Genomic DNA, 17,761 nt, shown 5'->3' with positions numbered 1-17,761 from the left:
CATTTCATTCTAAGATTCATATTTTTCACGTTACTATCTGATGGCATCCTTCAGTCTGGTAGGCAGTAATTATGTTGTAGTTGCTATTGCTCCATGGACTCAGACGTGTTCATGTTGTCTATGAGTTGTACCCACTGTTGTACTGCCTGTGTTGAGTTTAATTGCCATTTTAAATGTCTTCAGAAAGATTATACTAATTCACTGTTGAAACAAAGCAGTTATTTTTACAAAGACCTTAACCAGTTTCTCTCATCTATTTTTCTTGTGCATACACAAGAGCCAACACCTGATTAAAATATTTTAAGAATGCAGACAAGCTCTTCAGTGAACATAAAATTCTACACAATGGAAAAACATTTTGTCAGTTTAATTGGCAACGATTTCCTTTCTTTGTGGTACATAAAATTATTAACTTATTAACTGTGCCTCCTACAATTCGTGTACTTTGTGAAATTTTTTTTTTTTTTTTTTTTTAGAAAGCAGTAATCTCTTGGTCCCTGGGGGGGGGGGGGGGGAATGAGCTCTAAAAAAGCATTTCTGTGTTTTTATCACCTGCAATACCTACTTAAAATGCTGCTTACATTTCATGGCCCTCTAACTCTTGTCCTTAATACTAGCTTTTACTAGATTTTATTATTTTCATATTTGTACTCTAGCTTTGCTATTAAACTATGATCTCTTAGCAGAGACAAGGTCAGTGTATACGTAATGTATCCTTAAGCACCTGACAGAGTGTATTGATGTCTTAGATTTTGCTGTGTATTTTGTTTATAAATGGTTTTACTCTTGGCCAAGACAATGAAATTACAGATTCTGTCTTAAAATTGAAAAGTTTGTTTTAAAAAATCACACTAAGGGACACCAGAGTGGCTCAGTGGTTGAGCATCTGCCTTCAGCTCAGGGCGTGATCCTGGGGTCACGTCCCACATTGGGCTCCCCACGGGCAGCCTGCTTCTCCCTCTGCCTATGTCTCTGCCTCTCTGTGTCTCTCATGAATAAATAAATCTTTAAAAAAAAAAATCACACTAAGAAGAAAAGAGGGACTAAACCCTACACTGCTTACTATGAACAGCTTAATTTTACTAAGAATTCCTTCTGAAATGTCACAGATGTTGTACTTTCATTTTCTTGTGTAAAGATCCATGGTTCTGTCCCTAGGTATACCTAGTCATCATTTCTCTGTGCCCACTCATCTTCATCATACCTTGATCCTAGTAAAGGAAGCACATAGGCAGATGAGTAGGTGGATCATTACTGGCCAGTCTGTAAACAGTCCTGGGAAAAAATACTTTTACATGCATTTTGTGTAATAGGCAGTTGACTGTTACCTTTTGGACTAGGGGCTTAGAGTCAAAATGATGAAAATGGAATTTAATAGTTTAGCTGGAAATAGTATGTAGCAAAATTCTACATAAGTAAATAAGGCATTTTATATAAAGGGGCTTTACTTGAGGTGGACCAAGGGAAGTGTTCTGGTGGTAGGGAAGAGTAGCAGAGGTAATAATCTTGCTTTTGATTTAGCAGACCTGGGAATATCCAGCAGCAGTGCAGACAGTGACTGCAGAGGAAGTTGTATAGACACTGTTGTAAACACTGCTAAACAGTACTGTGGGTGAAAGTATAGGAGGGTGGTGTTGATTTTGTTGCTTTTTTTTTTTTTTTTTTTTTTTTTAGGATGTAGAACAAAAGAAGAGTGGAAACTACTTTTTCTTGGATGACTAGACTGAATCAGAATATTGAGAAGCCATTTCTTAACATTTATTGGGATTTTTGTCGTATAAAACTTTAATCAGGTTTTATGCCCCACATACTCTGGAGCTTGAAGTATAATTTACTTAAGGTAACATCAAAAGCCAGTTGTGTTGTAAATTATAGTCTGAACACAGAAAATGCACTTTTCTGTTCTTGATGAGGCCCTTGTGTATAACATTCTAAAATGAAGACATTTCAAGCTACACAGATTACCTCCAGGTTTTCGTGATGTATGGGAAGATTTTCAGTAGGTGTACCATATTCATGTACCAAATGCTGACCAGTGTTGCCCCCTTTTAAAAATCTTGAAAAAGCTTTCCAGACTTCGTTTGCCAAATATTCCACTATAATATAGAAACTGCCCTTATTTTAAAAGCCGGTCGAAGATTCCACTAATGAAATTTGATAAATAAACATCAGGATTATATTTGTTACTTGTTTTCAGTCTTTGCACTATGTTTTCAGTGTGTTTAGACTTTCAAAGGAAGATGATCTACCACAAAACACCACTGTTGGAAAATGGCCATGTTCCCAGCTTAAGCATTGTTTACCATGTTTTTGGTGCTTTTGAATATCAAAAAATCATTCCCACATCCCTCTGCCCCACCACCAGAAAAATACCTAACTTTACTATGAATTACTCAGTTTTAGCATTCTGTATGATTCTGTATAATTCTCAAAGTAATGTCATTCTTTACAAGTCTATGTAATCACTGATCACGATTTAGGAAAAGCATTTTAAAGAATATTTCCTTTCTTTAAAAGTATAGGCTCAAAATCTTTCTTCAGAGTTGATTCATCCATGTAATTTTAAACTTCCACAGATTTCTAACGGACAGTCAAGGACAGCCACTTTCCTAAAGGCAACATTAATGCAAACAAGCCCCCAGATAGCAATGTTAAAATACCTCTTGGTACCAAATATATTTATATCCATGTTTGGTATAGAGTACATGATCTACACCCGGGGAGACTGACTCGGGGAGGGGAGGGTAAGGGGGCAACGGGGTGGGGAGTTTGGGATACTATGCAGCAAGAACTCTAAAAACTTAATCTCGAGTTCCTGAGTTTGAACAGTTGAGATGCAGCGTGAGACCACGTGCAGTTACACTTCTAATGCAGTGAACTGGAACTAACTTCTACTACAAGTGAGGAAGAGAGTTAACTAATAAATTAATGGGGCAAACAAAATAGAAATTATTACTGAACAGACTTTGAGAGCTTCTTGAAACAATACAGAAGCACTAATATGCAGATGGTGAATTGGAAATAATGGTTTGGTTTAACTGGTCTTTAAAACAGGCCTTTAAAAATACTCATTTAGGAGTGATCCATAAATATTTGTGAAAAATTCAAACCTGAAATACATGTAATAAAATGTTATATCTCCTCACATTACCCTCCCAAAGGTTACCAGTGTTTGCATTTAATTATATCCTTTTATGCTTTTTTTTGTGTGCACTTACCAAGTGTGAATATGTAAAGGGTTTGTTTTGTACATATATGGGATTATACTAAAATAAGTAGTGCCTATTTTTAAGGATAGGTTAAATTTGTGAATGATTATTTCAAGTATATTGAATAAAAGAAGACAAAAGCTGTTTTTACTTACTGATTCCGTATTCTGTCATAAAGAAAACCCTTGTGATAAATGAGAAGAGTTCTGCTTATTGCTGATGACAGAGTATGTATATTGTGCACATAAACGAAATTTTTAAAAATACATTTAAATTTTTACATAGCAAAAGATCTTACAGTACGTTGCTAACACAGAAAGTTTTTCTATAAAAATCAGTAATACCAATTCAAATACACCAACAGTGCAGATGTTAAATTTAGAAGTCTGGGTTTCCTAATAAAAGGAGCTATGTATGTGGTACTGCTTGTGGACACGTTCTGCCCGGGAGGTGACCCGGAAATGCAAGGCGGCCACCAGGTTGCTAGTCTTCACGTTGAAAGTGCTCAGCTGCCGGCAGCTCCCTAGGAGGGGAAAGGCTGGCTTATCGAGGCTGCCTGTTCAAGTAACCGTGCCTCCCTCCTTGGCCGAGTCCGTCTCCCCAAAGGTGGTTTCTGCCAGTGACCCAGCGTAGCACCAGCTGGGAACCACTCTTCATCTCGGCTCGCCGACAGGGAACGAATGGTACCATTATCAGTGTTTGGGATTTTTTTATAGGGAATGTTTACTCTTACGATGGCCCTTTTTACTGGGATGCTCCTGATTTAAGGCAAGCATGTTAGTTCTAACTCCCGAAGCTGCCTGTGCTGGTCTCAGATCAACCATGTCTGTCCCTCCCATCTCCTGGGCTGCGGCCTTTGTGCTGCTTCACGTCCGTACCTCTGGTTTCTGGCCTCCTTTTTTGGCCCCTAGTCTGTGAATATTTCTTATGTAATTATACTTTGCCTTAGATGCTTTTACCTTAATTTAGAAAGGAACAAATTTGCCACAAGTGACACAGTAATAGGTACATCCCTAGGGAGGTACAGAGCATTACACCATGCTCAGTCCAAAGCCAGTTTTCATTTAAAGGAGAAAAGTTAGCTTACTACACATTATTTTTGTTGTTGACCGTTAAGTAAAATAAAGGGGATGGGAAGCCATGAGAATCGCACTGCGCACTGCTCATCTTCTATATTTACATCTGTGGCCTAGACATTTTTTCTGCTAAATGTGAAAGCTGTATAATCACAGGAATGTAAAGAGGATGGACTTTGAAGCTCCAATTTCTAATGAATTCAGGATCAAACTCTTAACATGTTTACAACCAATATCTGTAGCTTCACTATTCTGATGAGTGCATGACTCACACTTTCAGAAGAGCTTAAGGATTCAGGAAAGGAAGCTGTTTAACATCCTTCGTTTAGTCTACATACTATTATTATTCCCTAGACATGGACCTAACAGTCAAGTGAAAATGTAACAAAGAGGAAAGCAAGCCTTCTAATTTAGAGAAACTGTAGAACATTTGTCATCACTTAGTTTCACCATTTTATCCCATCAACTTCAAGTGCCCAATCCTGAAAGGGCTCCACCTGGCACCAAAAGACACCCTTGGCTTTCCTCAGACTCCAGCTTCGCCCCCCCCCCCTTTTCTCCTCTCTCCATTCCAAGATTCTGGGATGCCCACTCACCTGCTTGGGCAACCCGCAACAGCTGGCTTTCGTGTCTCATCAACTTCCCTTCCCACCAAACACTGCTGAAAAGGGAAGCCTTTCTTTAGGCTTTCCTTCCTGGGAAAGCCGTTCTGAAGACATTCCATGTAGTGAGTAGATTAAATAAGCATTAAGCAGCAGCTTGGGTTTTCAAAGTGTTCAAGGGCACCTGCTACCTCAGCTTTCAAGTAAAACTTTCAAATGATCTATCCATCTTCATCAAGGCATACCTCAGCAATACTGTGCGCCTAAAGGAATCAAAGCTTTCGCTTCCCAGTGCATATGAATGTTTACGCTGTGGTCTATTTTAAATATGCAATGATAGCATTATGTATAAAGACAATGTGCGGGGCAGCCCGGGTGGCTCAGCGGTTTAGCGCCTGCCTTCATCCCAGGGCATGACCCTGGAGACCCCGGATCGAGTCCCATGTCGGGCTCCCTGCATGGAGCCTGCTTCTCCCTCCGCCTGTGCCTCTGCCTCTCTGTCTCCTCTGTGTATTCTCATCAATAAATAATAAAATCTTTAAAAATATAAAGACAATGTACATAACCTTAACTGAAAACTATCTTATTACTAAAAGATGCTAACCATCACCTGTGCTTTCGGCAAGTCAATAATCATGGATGACAGATCATGACAGATAAAATGAAAAACCTTAAAATATTTTAAGAATTGCCAAAATGTGACGGAGTGGGCAAATGTTGGGAAAATGGCGCCAATGGACTTGCTCCAAGCAGGGTTGCCACAAACCTCCTCTTTGAAAAAAACACATTATCTACGAAGACAATAGAGCAAACCATAGTAAAACAAGGTATGCCTGCACTGAATACCACGTTTAAAAAATAATCATTTAGGTTAGGGGCACCTGGGCGGCTCAGTGGTTAAGCGTTTGCCTTCGGCTCAGGGCGTGACCCAGGGTCCTAGGATCGAGTCCTGCATCGGGCTCCCTGCACGGAGCCTGCTTCTCCCTCTGCCTGTGTCTCTCTGCCTCTGTGTCCCTCATGAATAAATAAAATCTTTTAAAAATAAGAATAAAAAAAAAAGTCATTGAATCTATAAATTATATTCTTAGTCCACACATCTCATTTCATTTAATGAATGCTGGAAAAAAATGGTAGAGCACTGGTTCTAAAACCACTCAGCTAGGTAAAACTCCAAATCCTACCACTTATTAGCTACATGAGCCTCATTAAATTACTTGGCCTAGCTCAATTTTATTACATATATTAAGTAGAGAAAGTAAATTAATCTACCCCACAGATTATAAAACCCACTAAAGAGTTGCACATACCAGAATTATCTTCTGCCTGGATAGAAACCATGGAAATCCTCTATTTTCAGATGCTTACTAACACACCCTCCTAAGATTTATTTATATGCTATTTACTTGGTTAACCCTGGAACCAAAGAATCACAAGCAGAATCAAGAGACAAAATTTAATATATGCACACAGTTTTATATATAATGCAGCATCACACCATGTAGGGCATTTACTCTTATTTTATACATTCAGATATGTTTGAAACACTTCTTAAGGCTACAAAACAGAACATAGAAAAATAAACAGGAATATATTCAACACTTACAAAAAGTGATATGATAAAGAATATAAAGTACTATTTTCCTTTCAACACTTCAAAAGATAGGTATATATGCTTTTTTTTTTACAAGTAACATCACAAATGATCACATCTTCACATGCTTTTAAGTATTATTTGTACTCAGTGTAAGGCTATTATCATTTTTCATACATAAATTTTCTTCTAGCTCTGTAACAATTTTTAATCCATTCAAGTAAATTCAACCCCAAAGTTGCTGTTTCCCAGCATTAAGACATGCACCCACCCCTCTTCTAAGATTTTCTAAAACTTATATTTCAGGGGGGAAAAAAATTCCCAATTAGTGGGAAATCCCAATTAGTGGGAAAATAAATGGCTGACACTAGTAGCAAAACCTTAGTTCTTTGAAAATGACATACTGGAAAAAAAAAAAATGACATACTGGAACTGAGCCATTACTAAGATTTTAAACAAAAACAATAGCATTTAGACATTAAATAGGAAGCAAAACACAGTAAACAGAAATCGTGTAGCCAAATACACGTTCTCTTCAGCTACACTAAAATGGACCTTGCTTAGTACCCATAAGTGAAAGACTAAGGTTACCTCATCTAAAAACCAAAGGTAAAATAAATGAGGCATAAATAAATATTGCTAGTTTCTAGGATGGCTGAATGTTTTCTAAACCAGAAACGGTTAGAAAGGAACTTTATTGCACCAAGTCAATCATAAGCAAGTTTGCAGTTCACAGGCATTTTAATTCAACCTTGAGTCACAAAGGAAACACACTGCAAGAATATAACATGGTCTGCATCAAATAAGCGGTTATCAACATTGTGGTTTGGGAAGACCTACTCCTGCCAGGTCAAGGCAGGGTCTGAGCTTCAGTCAGCCATGAAAATGAACATATGGGCTGGTTACCAGGAAAACAAGACGAGGACCGCACGGAGGCGAGCATCCTGCTGCCAGAGTACATGGAACGAAAGCTGAAGAGGAAACTGGACTTGAACAGAAATACACGCGGTATCAAAAGGGACAGGGATCAAGTTCAGCAAAAGCAACTAACTCAAATGAACAGGTGAGCTTTGGTCGTTCTAAACATCTGTTCTTCAAAACGTGTATAATCGTAATACAGTGGAGTTCCATAATTTCTACCTCAAAATACAAATGATTCTCACTTCTAACCTTTTATTTTTCTTATATAGAAACATTATATCTCATGTCAACATACCTTATGATTCCGTTAAAATGAAGGAGGACAAAAGCTTGCTTGGCCCTAGTTTGACCTCAGCATAAGGCAAAATCCCCTGCACTCCTAATACATTTAAAACAAAACTAAAGGAAAAAATAAAACTGACCTTCATGCAAAGACTAAGAATTTTAAAACTAATTATCAAGAGTCAGAGTTCTTTTATTCCAGAGGTCACTGCGTCAAGTACGATCCGCTGAAGTTCTCTTTCAGCTCTGTTTCCATCAAGCCCTGGAGGTGAGATATGGGAAACAGGAAGCCACTCGGTATTTCCTGCAGGAACTATAGAGCATTCCATTACTCCGCTGAGGTAAGACAGAGTGACAGTGAAGAAATGAACAGTATTCTTTCCTATCCACATCTGAGACATTTCCAGAAGAAACAGAGATCAAATCTCAGTCAACAAAACGGAAAGACACCAGAAACAGCAATTTCTTTTGGACTCCTGAGATCAAACTTCTACTGAATTTTTTAAGTCTGGTCACTGTATCTAAATGTGTTTTCATAAACATTATCAGGTAAGCTAACATGCCATAAAAAAGCAGGAGCTGAAAGTGGAGAACCCTATAATCTTCTCATTCCATTAACTACTGTTGATGTTAACGAAGAAAACAAAATGGCTTCAGCAGTACCTTCCCCAATTGTTCTAGCTTAGGTGACGAGAAACTCCTCTCAACAAGTTCTCTCAAGAAACTTGTTCTTTTCCACACAACCATCCATCTTTACAAATGTTTACCTAGCACCATCATAATAAAATGTTATCTTTCAAAGTGCTCTCTAAAATCCTACCTTACAAAACATCTAAATGCTAATCACTACTCAAATCAGCAGTTACACAGACATTAGGTAATTAAAACAACACAGAGGTAAATAACCATTATTACAGTACAGTGGAGATTCAACTGAGCCTAGCTGGCATCCAAACATTCCTGTGGGTAATCAGAGAACCCAGAAAACTCATCTGCTTCAGTTTGTCAAATTCAAGTGAATTGTATTTGCCTTTAAAGTAATTTGCCTTTAAAAAAACAAAAATCTATTTTTGGCTAGGTATATTACACACGGCATGCAAAGAGAAATCACTACATTATTTGCATAGCACTCAAACTTCCTGATCAAAAGAGAACATAAAAAAAGGGTAGATTCTCACATTGGTATATGTACAAACAAGAACCATAAGCCATAGTTATTTTTAAAGAGTGACACAGGTGCATGAATACTGTGTTGATTCAGAGTTAAATCCCGAACTGAGAACAGAGTGCAACATGCAAAGGGAATTTCTGCAAATACTGCAAAGACAGAAAAGAAGCAGGATCAGAGAGCTAGGTTACCTAAGGGGTAACAAGCCATAAAATGCAAAGCAACCACTTTCTAGCAGCATCTTCTAGAAAAGAACTAGAAATCACAATCATCCTTTTTTTTGAACAATAGTTCCAGGCGTGTGACAAGTTGAACATGCAAATGTAAAGTGATACACATAACCCAATGGTGCAAACAGAAAAACAAAACACAGTAACTCCATAGAAACCTGTCAAGCTAAAAATTTTTAACATTTCTTCTCACAAAATATTTAAATCTGTCAGTGCATTAGTGTTAAAGTGGCATTAAAAAACTTCTGCAGTTTTAACAGATGCAGATTATTTTCAAAATGCATAGCATCTACATTTCTTTCAAGTAGGCACCATGATATTTACACCAGTGCTAGGAATTCTTGGTGGAAACAGCCATTTCATTAGTTATCCTATTATTTCTTAAACATCTGTCTTGTATGCGATCTCAAGTTCAACAAATACTCACCAAAATTCAAAAATAGACCCTATGAATATTAAAAGAACTATATACAACGTTTCTAAGACACAGGTTAATAGGCTGCCTTATGTGTAATATTAAAGAGAAGACATTATTCAAGTTTGACAGATATTGAGATGAAAGGCCTTTGGGTTGGAAGCATTTCAAAAGACAACAGTGTTTTAGGCTAAGAATTATTTGAGCCCAGTTTATGACTAAGGCATTGCATAATAAAATATACATTTCTATTTGGTGCAATGTTATGTTTTGGAATCTATAGTGTGTCAAATGGTATATTTTTCTTGTCACTTTAGTAAACACTATAAAGCACACATTTCCAACATTTGAAATTAAACTTATAATAAGGAAAAAAAACCAAACACTAAATCTAAGTTTTATATTAAGCGGTTTATAAAAAATACTTTAACAAAGTTATTTTCTACTTTTTATAGGGGCAGTTACCTGATAAACAGATTCTGAACAAAGAAAAATGGCAATGCCAGGAATTCATCTGCCCCTCCTTGAATGCATATCCAAAATCTCTTGTCCAGGATTGGGGGCGGGGGTCAAAGGGGGAGGGGAGGAGATAGTTCCAATTTGGGTTTTTATTTTAATGTATTTTTTTTAAAGCCTTCAGAAACATTCCACCTCAGGAGAGGTTTCTGCTCTAAAATAGCACAGCAACAAGCGTCAAGTGTTTTGCCCCCGATGGCCATCTCCCATCCCCGATCTCCTCCTATCCCCGCGATAGGGCCGTCCTCGGACATTTCGATGGTACTGGTAACCTTCATCTCGGCTTCTGCCAGGCTGCCCTTTCCAGGACTCCTCACCTCTCGCGTGCTGATACCCTCCTCTACCAGAAGAGCCCCAATCACTTTTGTACTTCCTGCCTCCATAAGTCTGATTATAAAATTGCTTGGATCGACCACTTCTCAAAATATTAGACACTTCATTTTCATCTTCGGAACTCTCTTCTTTTGGTCTCTGCACTCTGCTCTCCACAGAGTTGGCCCCACTGACCGCATCGGCGGCAGTCTTAGGATCTTTCACTTTTTCTGATTTTTCTTTCAGACTTGGAATGGTCCTTTTAGGCTCAAGTTCAACAGGCACAGTTTCTCTCTCTCTGTTTAGAATCTGAGTGGGAAGATGAGCCTCTTCCTCCGCCACAGGAAGGATGGAAGGCCGTGCCAGATCCACCTTAGGGGTCTGGGATGACTGCTCTGCCCGGCCTTCATGCTTACCCACACTTGCTTCAGGGAGACAATGTGTGCCTTCACCTCTGGCCTCCTGAAACTCATCCACTGCTGAAACTGAAACACAGTCCTTAGACAGATCCAGGCTTTCCAGGGGCAGATCCAATTCTTTCTCATCAGAGGGGAGAACAATATTCTGCCGCATGACTGGATTTTCTACAAATCCCTGGAAAGGGTACCCATACCAAACATGAGGAAAGAAAGGAGGTGCAATGGGAACTGGGCCTAAGAATGGATTCGGTCCAAAGGACGGCTGCGGGAACATATTCTTGCCACTTAGTGACTCTTCATACTCAGCATGAAGAAGCTGCCCAGAGTTTTCAGATTCAATATCAGCCTGGTAAGACAACTGTCCATGACTTTCAGACACCTGAGATGGAGGGATAACCAGAGGTGAAGAAAACGTTGGCGGTCCAATCTCGGCCTGTGGCATCTGACCATTAACAGTGGCCTCAGTCTGCATAGGAAAGTGTGCGTCGGTACAGGTACAATCACCTTCATTCTGAGCAGAAGGAGCTTCCTGGAACCAAGGATTTGGAGGATACACTGGGACAGAGACCTTTGGGTACATCCTGCAAGCTGCCAGGTAGGCCTGGTGCAGAGGGTACAGGTAAGAATGCGGAGCCCACATAGGACAACTATATGCCTAAAAGAAACAAAAACAGAAACATTAACAAAAGGGGGGGGGGCTTAGAGCGAGTGTTTCAAGTTGCTCATGCCTGCCAAGACCATATCATCACTACGATATGTAACATGAAAAGGAATTACAAAAGTCAAGTAAGTCACTACTCTAACATTCCATTCTTTATTCCTATCCTGAAACTAACCCAAGGTCCCATGGTATTGAGGTGACTGGAGACAATATGATGAACTCACCCACATATTCCATGATCATTAATTCCATCCTTTGGGTAGAATTGCATGGAAATAATTTTGGGTGATACACATCCCAGAAACCACCACCATCAAGTACTTGAGCCCAGCTTGGAGTATCTCAATCACAGGTTCTCTAGCTTGACCTGCATTCATGTTCCGGGTCTACCACCAAACTCTCTGTGTGACCCCATGCCAACGAGTTAACTGGTCTGGACCTCTCTGTTCTACCAGAAAAATGGGATACTGCAGGTTTAGAAGCCCTGAGAGCATTCCAACTGCATAGATGAAAAGTCAGACCTCCAGTCAGAGAAAGGTAATACTGAAAATAAAGCAAATCTATCCCCTTGCAAAAGGGCCAGCTGAACACCAAACATAAAGAAAAAATTACCCAGTTAAACGGCAAATTAATTAGCTGAAGCAAACATTAACTACTTAAATATAAAACTAGGCAGTGAATACCACAAGCGATAAAATTGAGTCTCCTTTTATGAAATGACCACTAGGCTACAGTAGGGCACCTCATTTCATATTTTAATGGGCTAAACCCCACAGAAATTAATCCAACACAGGAGATATAACACAGCTCTGACAAGGACATAAGAGTTCTCCAGCCTCTCTAAGACAAGCTATTTCTAGGCTGACCACTTCCCAAAAAAATACCTCTGCTATGCTAGTGAACAATGCCACCTTCCACAGGAGAACTTCCACAAGTTCTTTCTTTTGATCCTTTCAACAAATAGGCAGATAGAAGAATATTATTCACATAACACAAATGAAAATAGCTAGGCTAAGAGACATTAAATGATGTGCCCAGGGATATATACTGCTAAAAAAGTGATGAGCAGAATTTCAAACCCAGATCTTTCACTGAATTCCTCAATGAGTGCATTTTCACTAGGCTGCACAAGGGACAAGGAATATTTCCCAAATATTCTCATAGGGTTATACCATTGCCAGTTAAAAGGAAAAGCAAGCAAATACTGGAGCCTCAGCCACTATTGAAAACAAACTATACAGGACTGAAAAACCCTAGTTCTTAAAATGTGATTCAGTAAACTTAAGTTATTCACCAACAGGGTAAGAGTTAAGACTGTTTATATACTAACAATTTAACAAGGTATTAACTTAAAAATAACTTTAAAATGATAAAATGTAAATACCTTTACACCAAGATTAAAGAAGAATCGAAGAATGTTCTTATCTAAAAATAAATGACATAATAATCACTCACTAAAATTATACATTCAAAAAGCCCCCCTCCAACTATCCTCAAACAATATAAAGCTCAAAGGCAATTTTGCCTACTGAAATTGTTTTCTCTAGCCTGTGATATAAAACAAAGATTAAAAACCCTAATATAACCAAAAGCAAGCTCTGTTACTATAGGGTAATTCCAGGTTCAAAACACTTTGTCTATCCTAACATCTAAGTCCAAAAATGGCTTAAACTGAGATTTTTATCTGATAAGATTAATTTTGTGTGAAGGAAACTTAGCCGTTCACTGTATTTCTTTTTCAATTCTGCAGGGTTTAAAAATTATGAAATAAAAATGTTGGGGGATATAGGCAAAAATCAACATAAACCTAACTCACTGATAACATAAGATGAGTAGGTATTCATTTGACATTAACCAGTTATCCACAGGCTCCAACTTGATCAAACCACTAACAAAATTAGGCACAAAAATCCAAGTAAAGAGGAATCAGTCACTGCATGACTCTTTCAATTTTTCCAGACAGGAAATTTTGCAAACGAAAATTCCTTTAAAAAAAAGGCCAAATTTAAAAGAAATTCTTAAAATATATAGATTGTTATTCTTCTTTGTCATTTTTTCATGGATGAAGTAATAGGAGTGGTTTCAAAAGCCAGTCCAACTTGACAGGATGAGCACTGGGTGTTATTCTGTATGTTGGTAAATTGAACACCAATAAAAATTAATTTATTAAAAAAAAAAAAAGCCAGTCCAGGGATGAGAAAACTCAGTAATGTTTAGTTAGTAATATTAAGATTTAATTCAAAATGGCTTTAAGGACGCTTTTGAAAAGAATGACACAACGGAGGGACAGTTACTAAACATAAAAAAAAACCATATTCAAATCAAACACAAGCTAAAACAAAAAAGTTAACCACTTATAGCCAAATCTCTTCTCTCCTTCTCAAAGTCAGTCCTTCAGCTTACTCAGTAACATAACCTCTGACCTCTACTCACACTTCCCACTGTGTGTTCCCACTGAACTCCTATCAGCACTTGATAAATAAAATCAAGTGGAACTTAAGAGAAGGATCTCACCTTTAGGCAGGTCCTCCCCAGTGTGACACAGTGAATAAGGTGGCGCGATGGCTCGATCTCCCTTTTCATTATAAGGAAACCCAGGGTAGAGTGGGTCTTGGTACAGGCTCAATGTCTGAGGCAAAGGCATCAAGGGCTGGTTAACTGCCTGTATTGACACAGGAACTGGAGAGGGTGTTAAATGAGCTTGGGACACAGCAGAATCAGGTCCAGTGGTCAGCGTCTGTGTCACTGACAAAACGGGAATTTGAGCAGGGACACCTACAAAAGAGAGGGAAAGGAATCACAAACTGTATATAAAAAGTGAAAATATTTCTCCCTACAAATATGTTTACATTAAGCGAAAAGGCAAATAATGCTATACAACTGATAGAGCTATAGATAGATAAAAAGATACGTAAGAAATCGAAAAGAGTATCTTTTATATCAACTAAGAACTCTCTTAGACACATAGGAAATAAGCCCAGGAAACTAGCTTTGAGTCAATGTCTTCTAACAGTAGCTCTTACAAACATGAGCAAGACACAGGGCCCAGCCAAAATTCAATGGCTGGGACAGTGGGAATACACAGAGCTGGTCAGTGGGAAATGTCAATTGTGGGGTCAGTGGTTGTCAGTGGAGACAACCAGCTCAGGCATCTTGTACCTGAGATTTTGAGCGTGTATCTCAAATGAATACCAAGTTAAACTGGCCCTCCCACACTGGAAACAGAGCAAAGCAGAGGATCATAAAAAGCTCTAAGGTTCCACATACACAGCTAACCCTGCTCTGAGTTTAAAGCCAACAAGAACTTGAAATCTTTGGGGCACCTAGCTGGCTCCCAGTCGGTAGAGCATGCGATTCCTGATCTTGGGGTTGGGAGTTCAAGCCCCACACTGGGTGTAAAGGTTACTTTCTAAAATAAAATATTAAATGATAATGATGACGATAATGACAAAAATAAAAAGAACTTGAAGAGTCTCTGACTTGGAAAGGTTTTGTTGGTTGGTTCAAAGATTTTTTCAATTCCAATCTAACCTGTTGGTCCAAAAGTTGTAGGTTCACTTGGCCAGGCTGGCACAGTGGCTGGTAAAGAAGGCACCGCAGGAGTTAGATGTACCTCTGGAGAAACTAGAAGGGGAGCTGGATTTGACAAAGACACATGTTCTGCTGGCTTCTTCAAGAGAGGGGGTGGAAAAAGACAAGAGTTCATTGTGCTTAACATTAATTTTAACACCAAATGTACCCTCAACTACCTTTTACATAACTATAGTTTTTATATAGTCTTTCTGATCTTAGAAATGAAAGAAAAATGCAGTAGCTAAAAATTCCAAACAAACAAATTTGATCGTAACCAGGGGCTGCCTATCAAAAGATATAAAGCAATCTAAACATTACGCTTTTTTTTTTTTTTAATTTATGATAGTCAAAGAGAGAGAGAGAGAGGCAGAGACACAGGCAGAGGGAGAAGCAGGCTCCATGCATCGGGAGCCCGAAGTGGGATTCAATCCCAGGTCACCAGGATCGCGCCCTGGGCCAAAGGCAGGCGCTAAACCACTGCGCCACCCAGGGATCCCTAAACATTACGCTTTTAAGGAAAGAATGTACAAATCACTGAAATTGTTTTGAAATCCATGAGTTATTTATAACTGCTCCTCATACAAAGACATACCCTAAACTGTATGCTTTCCAAATGATATGAAGGATGTTAACTGAAAGATAAGACTAATAACTTTCTTCCTGTATTAGACTGAAACTCAAGATGTCGGACACTCAAGATCCTTCTTCATTACATTTGTAAATTGGTGGCACTGCTTTCTAAATATCTGTTTTTCTAATCTCTTCAATCATTACATTCCCTCCCTCCTATGAAATAACTGTTAAAGGTTCGGACAACTCTTTTTTTTTTTTTTTTTTTTTTTTTATGATAGTCACACACAGAGAGAGATACAGAGCGAGAGAGAGAGGCAGAGACACAGGCAGAGGGAGAAGCAGGCTCCATGCACCGGGAGCCCGATGTGGGATTCGATCCCGGGTCTCCAGGATCGCGCCCTGGGCCAAAGGCAGGCGCCAAACCGCTGCACCACCCAGGGATCCCCGGACAACTCTTTTTAAAGTTTTGAAATAAAGTAGAAATTTTATTAAAGATTTATTTCTTCATGAGAGACACAGAGAGAGGCAGAGACACAGGCAGAGGGAAAAGCAGGCTCCTTGCAGGGAGCCCAATGTGGGACTTGATCCCAGATCCTGGGATCACATCCTGAGGCAAAGGCAAACGCTCAACCGCTGAGCCACCCAGCCGTCCCGAAAGTAGAAATTTTAATTCCCCTTCAAAAATCTAATTTTCAAGCCAACTGAACCCATCACAAAGACAAAAGAAGATACCAAACATAAACTTATTTGAAATCAATTCAGAAATATGGCTTCTATGTCCAAAAAATGGCATTATCAAAATAACATTCCACAGAGGCACTGGGCTGGCTCAGTCAGTAGAGTTTGCAGCTCCTGATCTCAGGGTTCTGAGTTTGAGCTCCACGTTGGGAGTAGAGATTACTTAAAAATAAAATCTTAATAAAAGGGTTCCTGGGTAAATCAGCGGTTGAGCATCTGCCTTTGGCTCAGGTCATGATCCCAGGGTCCTGGGATCAGTCCAGCATCGGGCTGCCCGCAGGGAGCCTGCTTCTCCCCCATCTATGTCTCTGTGTCTCTCATAAATAAATAAATAAAATCTTTTAAAAAATAAAATTAAAAAAAAAATCTTTAAAATATACAGAAAAAAATGAAAATATTCTAGATTAAGTAAGCAACAATTATAGGTTAATCATAACTGCCCCCAAGTTATACTACAGTTAAGTCTTCCCATTTTGTTTTTTAAATGATCATATATAAAGACATAAGAAACCTAGAAAATGAAACATTCAATGTCAAATGCAACAATGTACTTACTTGCTCCACAGGTGGGCACTCTAATTTCTTTGACTTTGATGGTGATGATATTCTTGCACATTTATCGTCACTAATATTCTTTGGAAGTAAAACAAAAGCAATTTTTTTTTTTTTTTTTTTTTTACAAAAGCAAAACTTTATGTTTCAAAGACCTGGATTCTAGGATAATCATGGTTGCCTATACAGTTCACCTTATCTGCACCTGACTGAACCCTCTCATGACTAAGTATTTTTTCAATTAAATCTGGTCTTCAACAGGTACCTTGGCCTGCACACATCTTGACTGTACCAAAATTACTAGGCAGTTTTTACTGAGGATGTGGTTTTAAAAATCTCAATCTACTATAGAAAATTGGAAACTAAAAGCTACTTTCCACTGATTGAGATAGGTTATCATGAAGAAATAGTTATAATTTGTGAGTGAATTCTCCTCAGGCACTATCAGGTTTTCCCACTTTTTTGCTTTTCTACTTCCATAACACTTAAGTAATGAAATGATGAAATCATCTCCAGCTTCTCCTCCTACTTCTGCTATTCTATCATGTCTAAGGGGGGAAAAAAGATAAAATTATTATTTAAAACATTCACCTCCAATGTGCTTGGCTCAGGTTTTTTATCCAAATGAGTATGTCCATGAACAGAGTCTGTAAAAGATCAAGATTAAAAAAAGACTGTATTAGCCACTGGATAGGTCTGAGTACAGAACAACAAAATATGAAGACAAAGCAAAAAGTACTACATGAACTATGTGTAGTTAGTGAAAAACACAGTTTTCAGAATAACATTTAACATGTTTAGCCTGAGTCAATGTATCTCTGCAACAGTGAGATATGTAACATTACACTACTTAATGATTTACAAAGGGTTCTTTTCCAACATATGGCTTTAAACCAGACACAGAGCTGTAGCATCTGCTTTCA

The 17,761-nt window shown here is 38.6% G+C and overlaps 2 protein-coding genes across 2 annotated transcripts in view; one reads left to right on the top strand and one right to left on the bottom strand.

The window, feature by feature from the left end:
* The window catches only part of ABCE1 (ATP binding cassette subfamily E member 1), a 31,269-nt gene extending 27,910 nt beyond the window's left edge, over positions 1-3,359 (top strand). The window contains exon 18 of the mRNA XM_055336527.1: positions 1,675-3,359. Within this exon, the coding sequence (XP_055192502.1) occupies positions 1,675-1,722 (48 nt within the window). The 3' untranslated portion in view covers positions 1,723-3,359. The remainder of the gene's footprint in view (positions 1-1,674) is intronic.
* Positions 3,360-6,326: 2,967 nt separating this feature from the next.
* OTUD4 (OTU deubiquitinase 4) overlaps positions 6,327-17,761 on the bottom strand; it is a 45,883-nt gene continuing 34,448 nt past the window's right edge. Inside the window, exons 16-21 of the mRNA XM_055336526.1 lie at positions 17,430-17,485; positions 16,842-16,919; positions 14,934-15,072; positions 13,917-14,177; positions 12,787-12,827; positions 6,327-11,396 (exon numbers count right to left, since the gene is read on the bottom strand). Coding sequence (XP_055192501.1) covers positions 10,188-11,396; positions 12,787-12,827; positions 13,917-14,177; positions 14,934-15,072; positions 16,842-16,919; positions 17,430-17,485 — 1,784 coding nt within the window. The 3' untranslated portion in view covers positions 6,327-10,187. The remainder of the gene's footprint in view (positions 11,397-12,786; positions 12,828-13,916; positions 14,178-14,933; positions 15,073-16,841; positions 16,920-17,429; positions 17,486-17,761) is intronic.

Source organism: Nyctereutes procyonoides, unplaced genomic scaffold, assembly GCF_905146905.1.
Source record: "Nyctereutes procyonoides isolate TBG_1078 unplaced genomic scaffold, NYPRO_anot_genome, whole genome shotgun sequence".
Classification (NCBI taxonomy): Eukaryota; Metazoa; Chordata; class Mammalia; order Carnivora; family Canidae; genus Nyctereutes; species Nyctereutes procyonoides.
The sequence above is the reverse complement of the archived record's forward strand: the minus strand, read 5'-3'. Positions and strand labels throughout refer to the sequence as shown.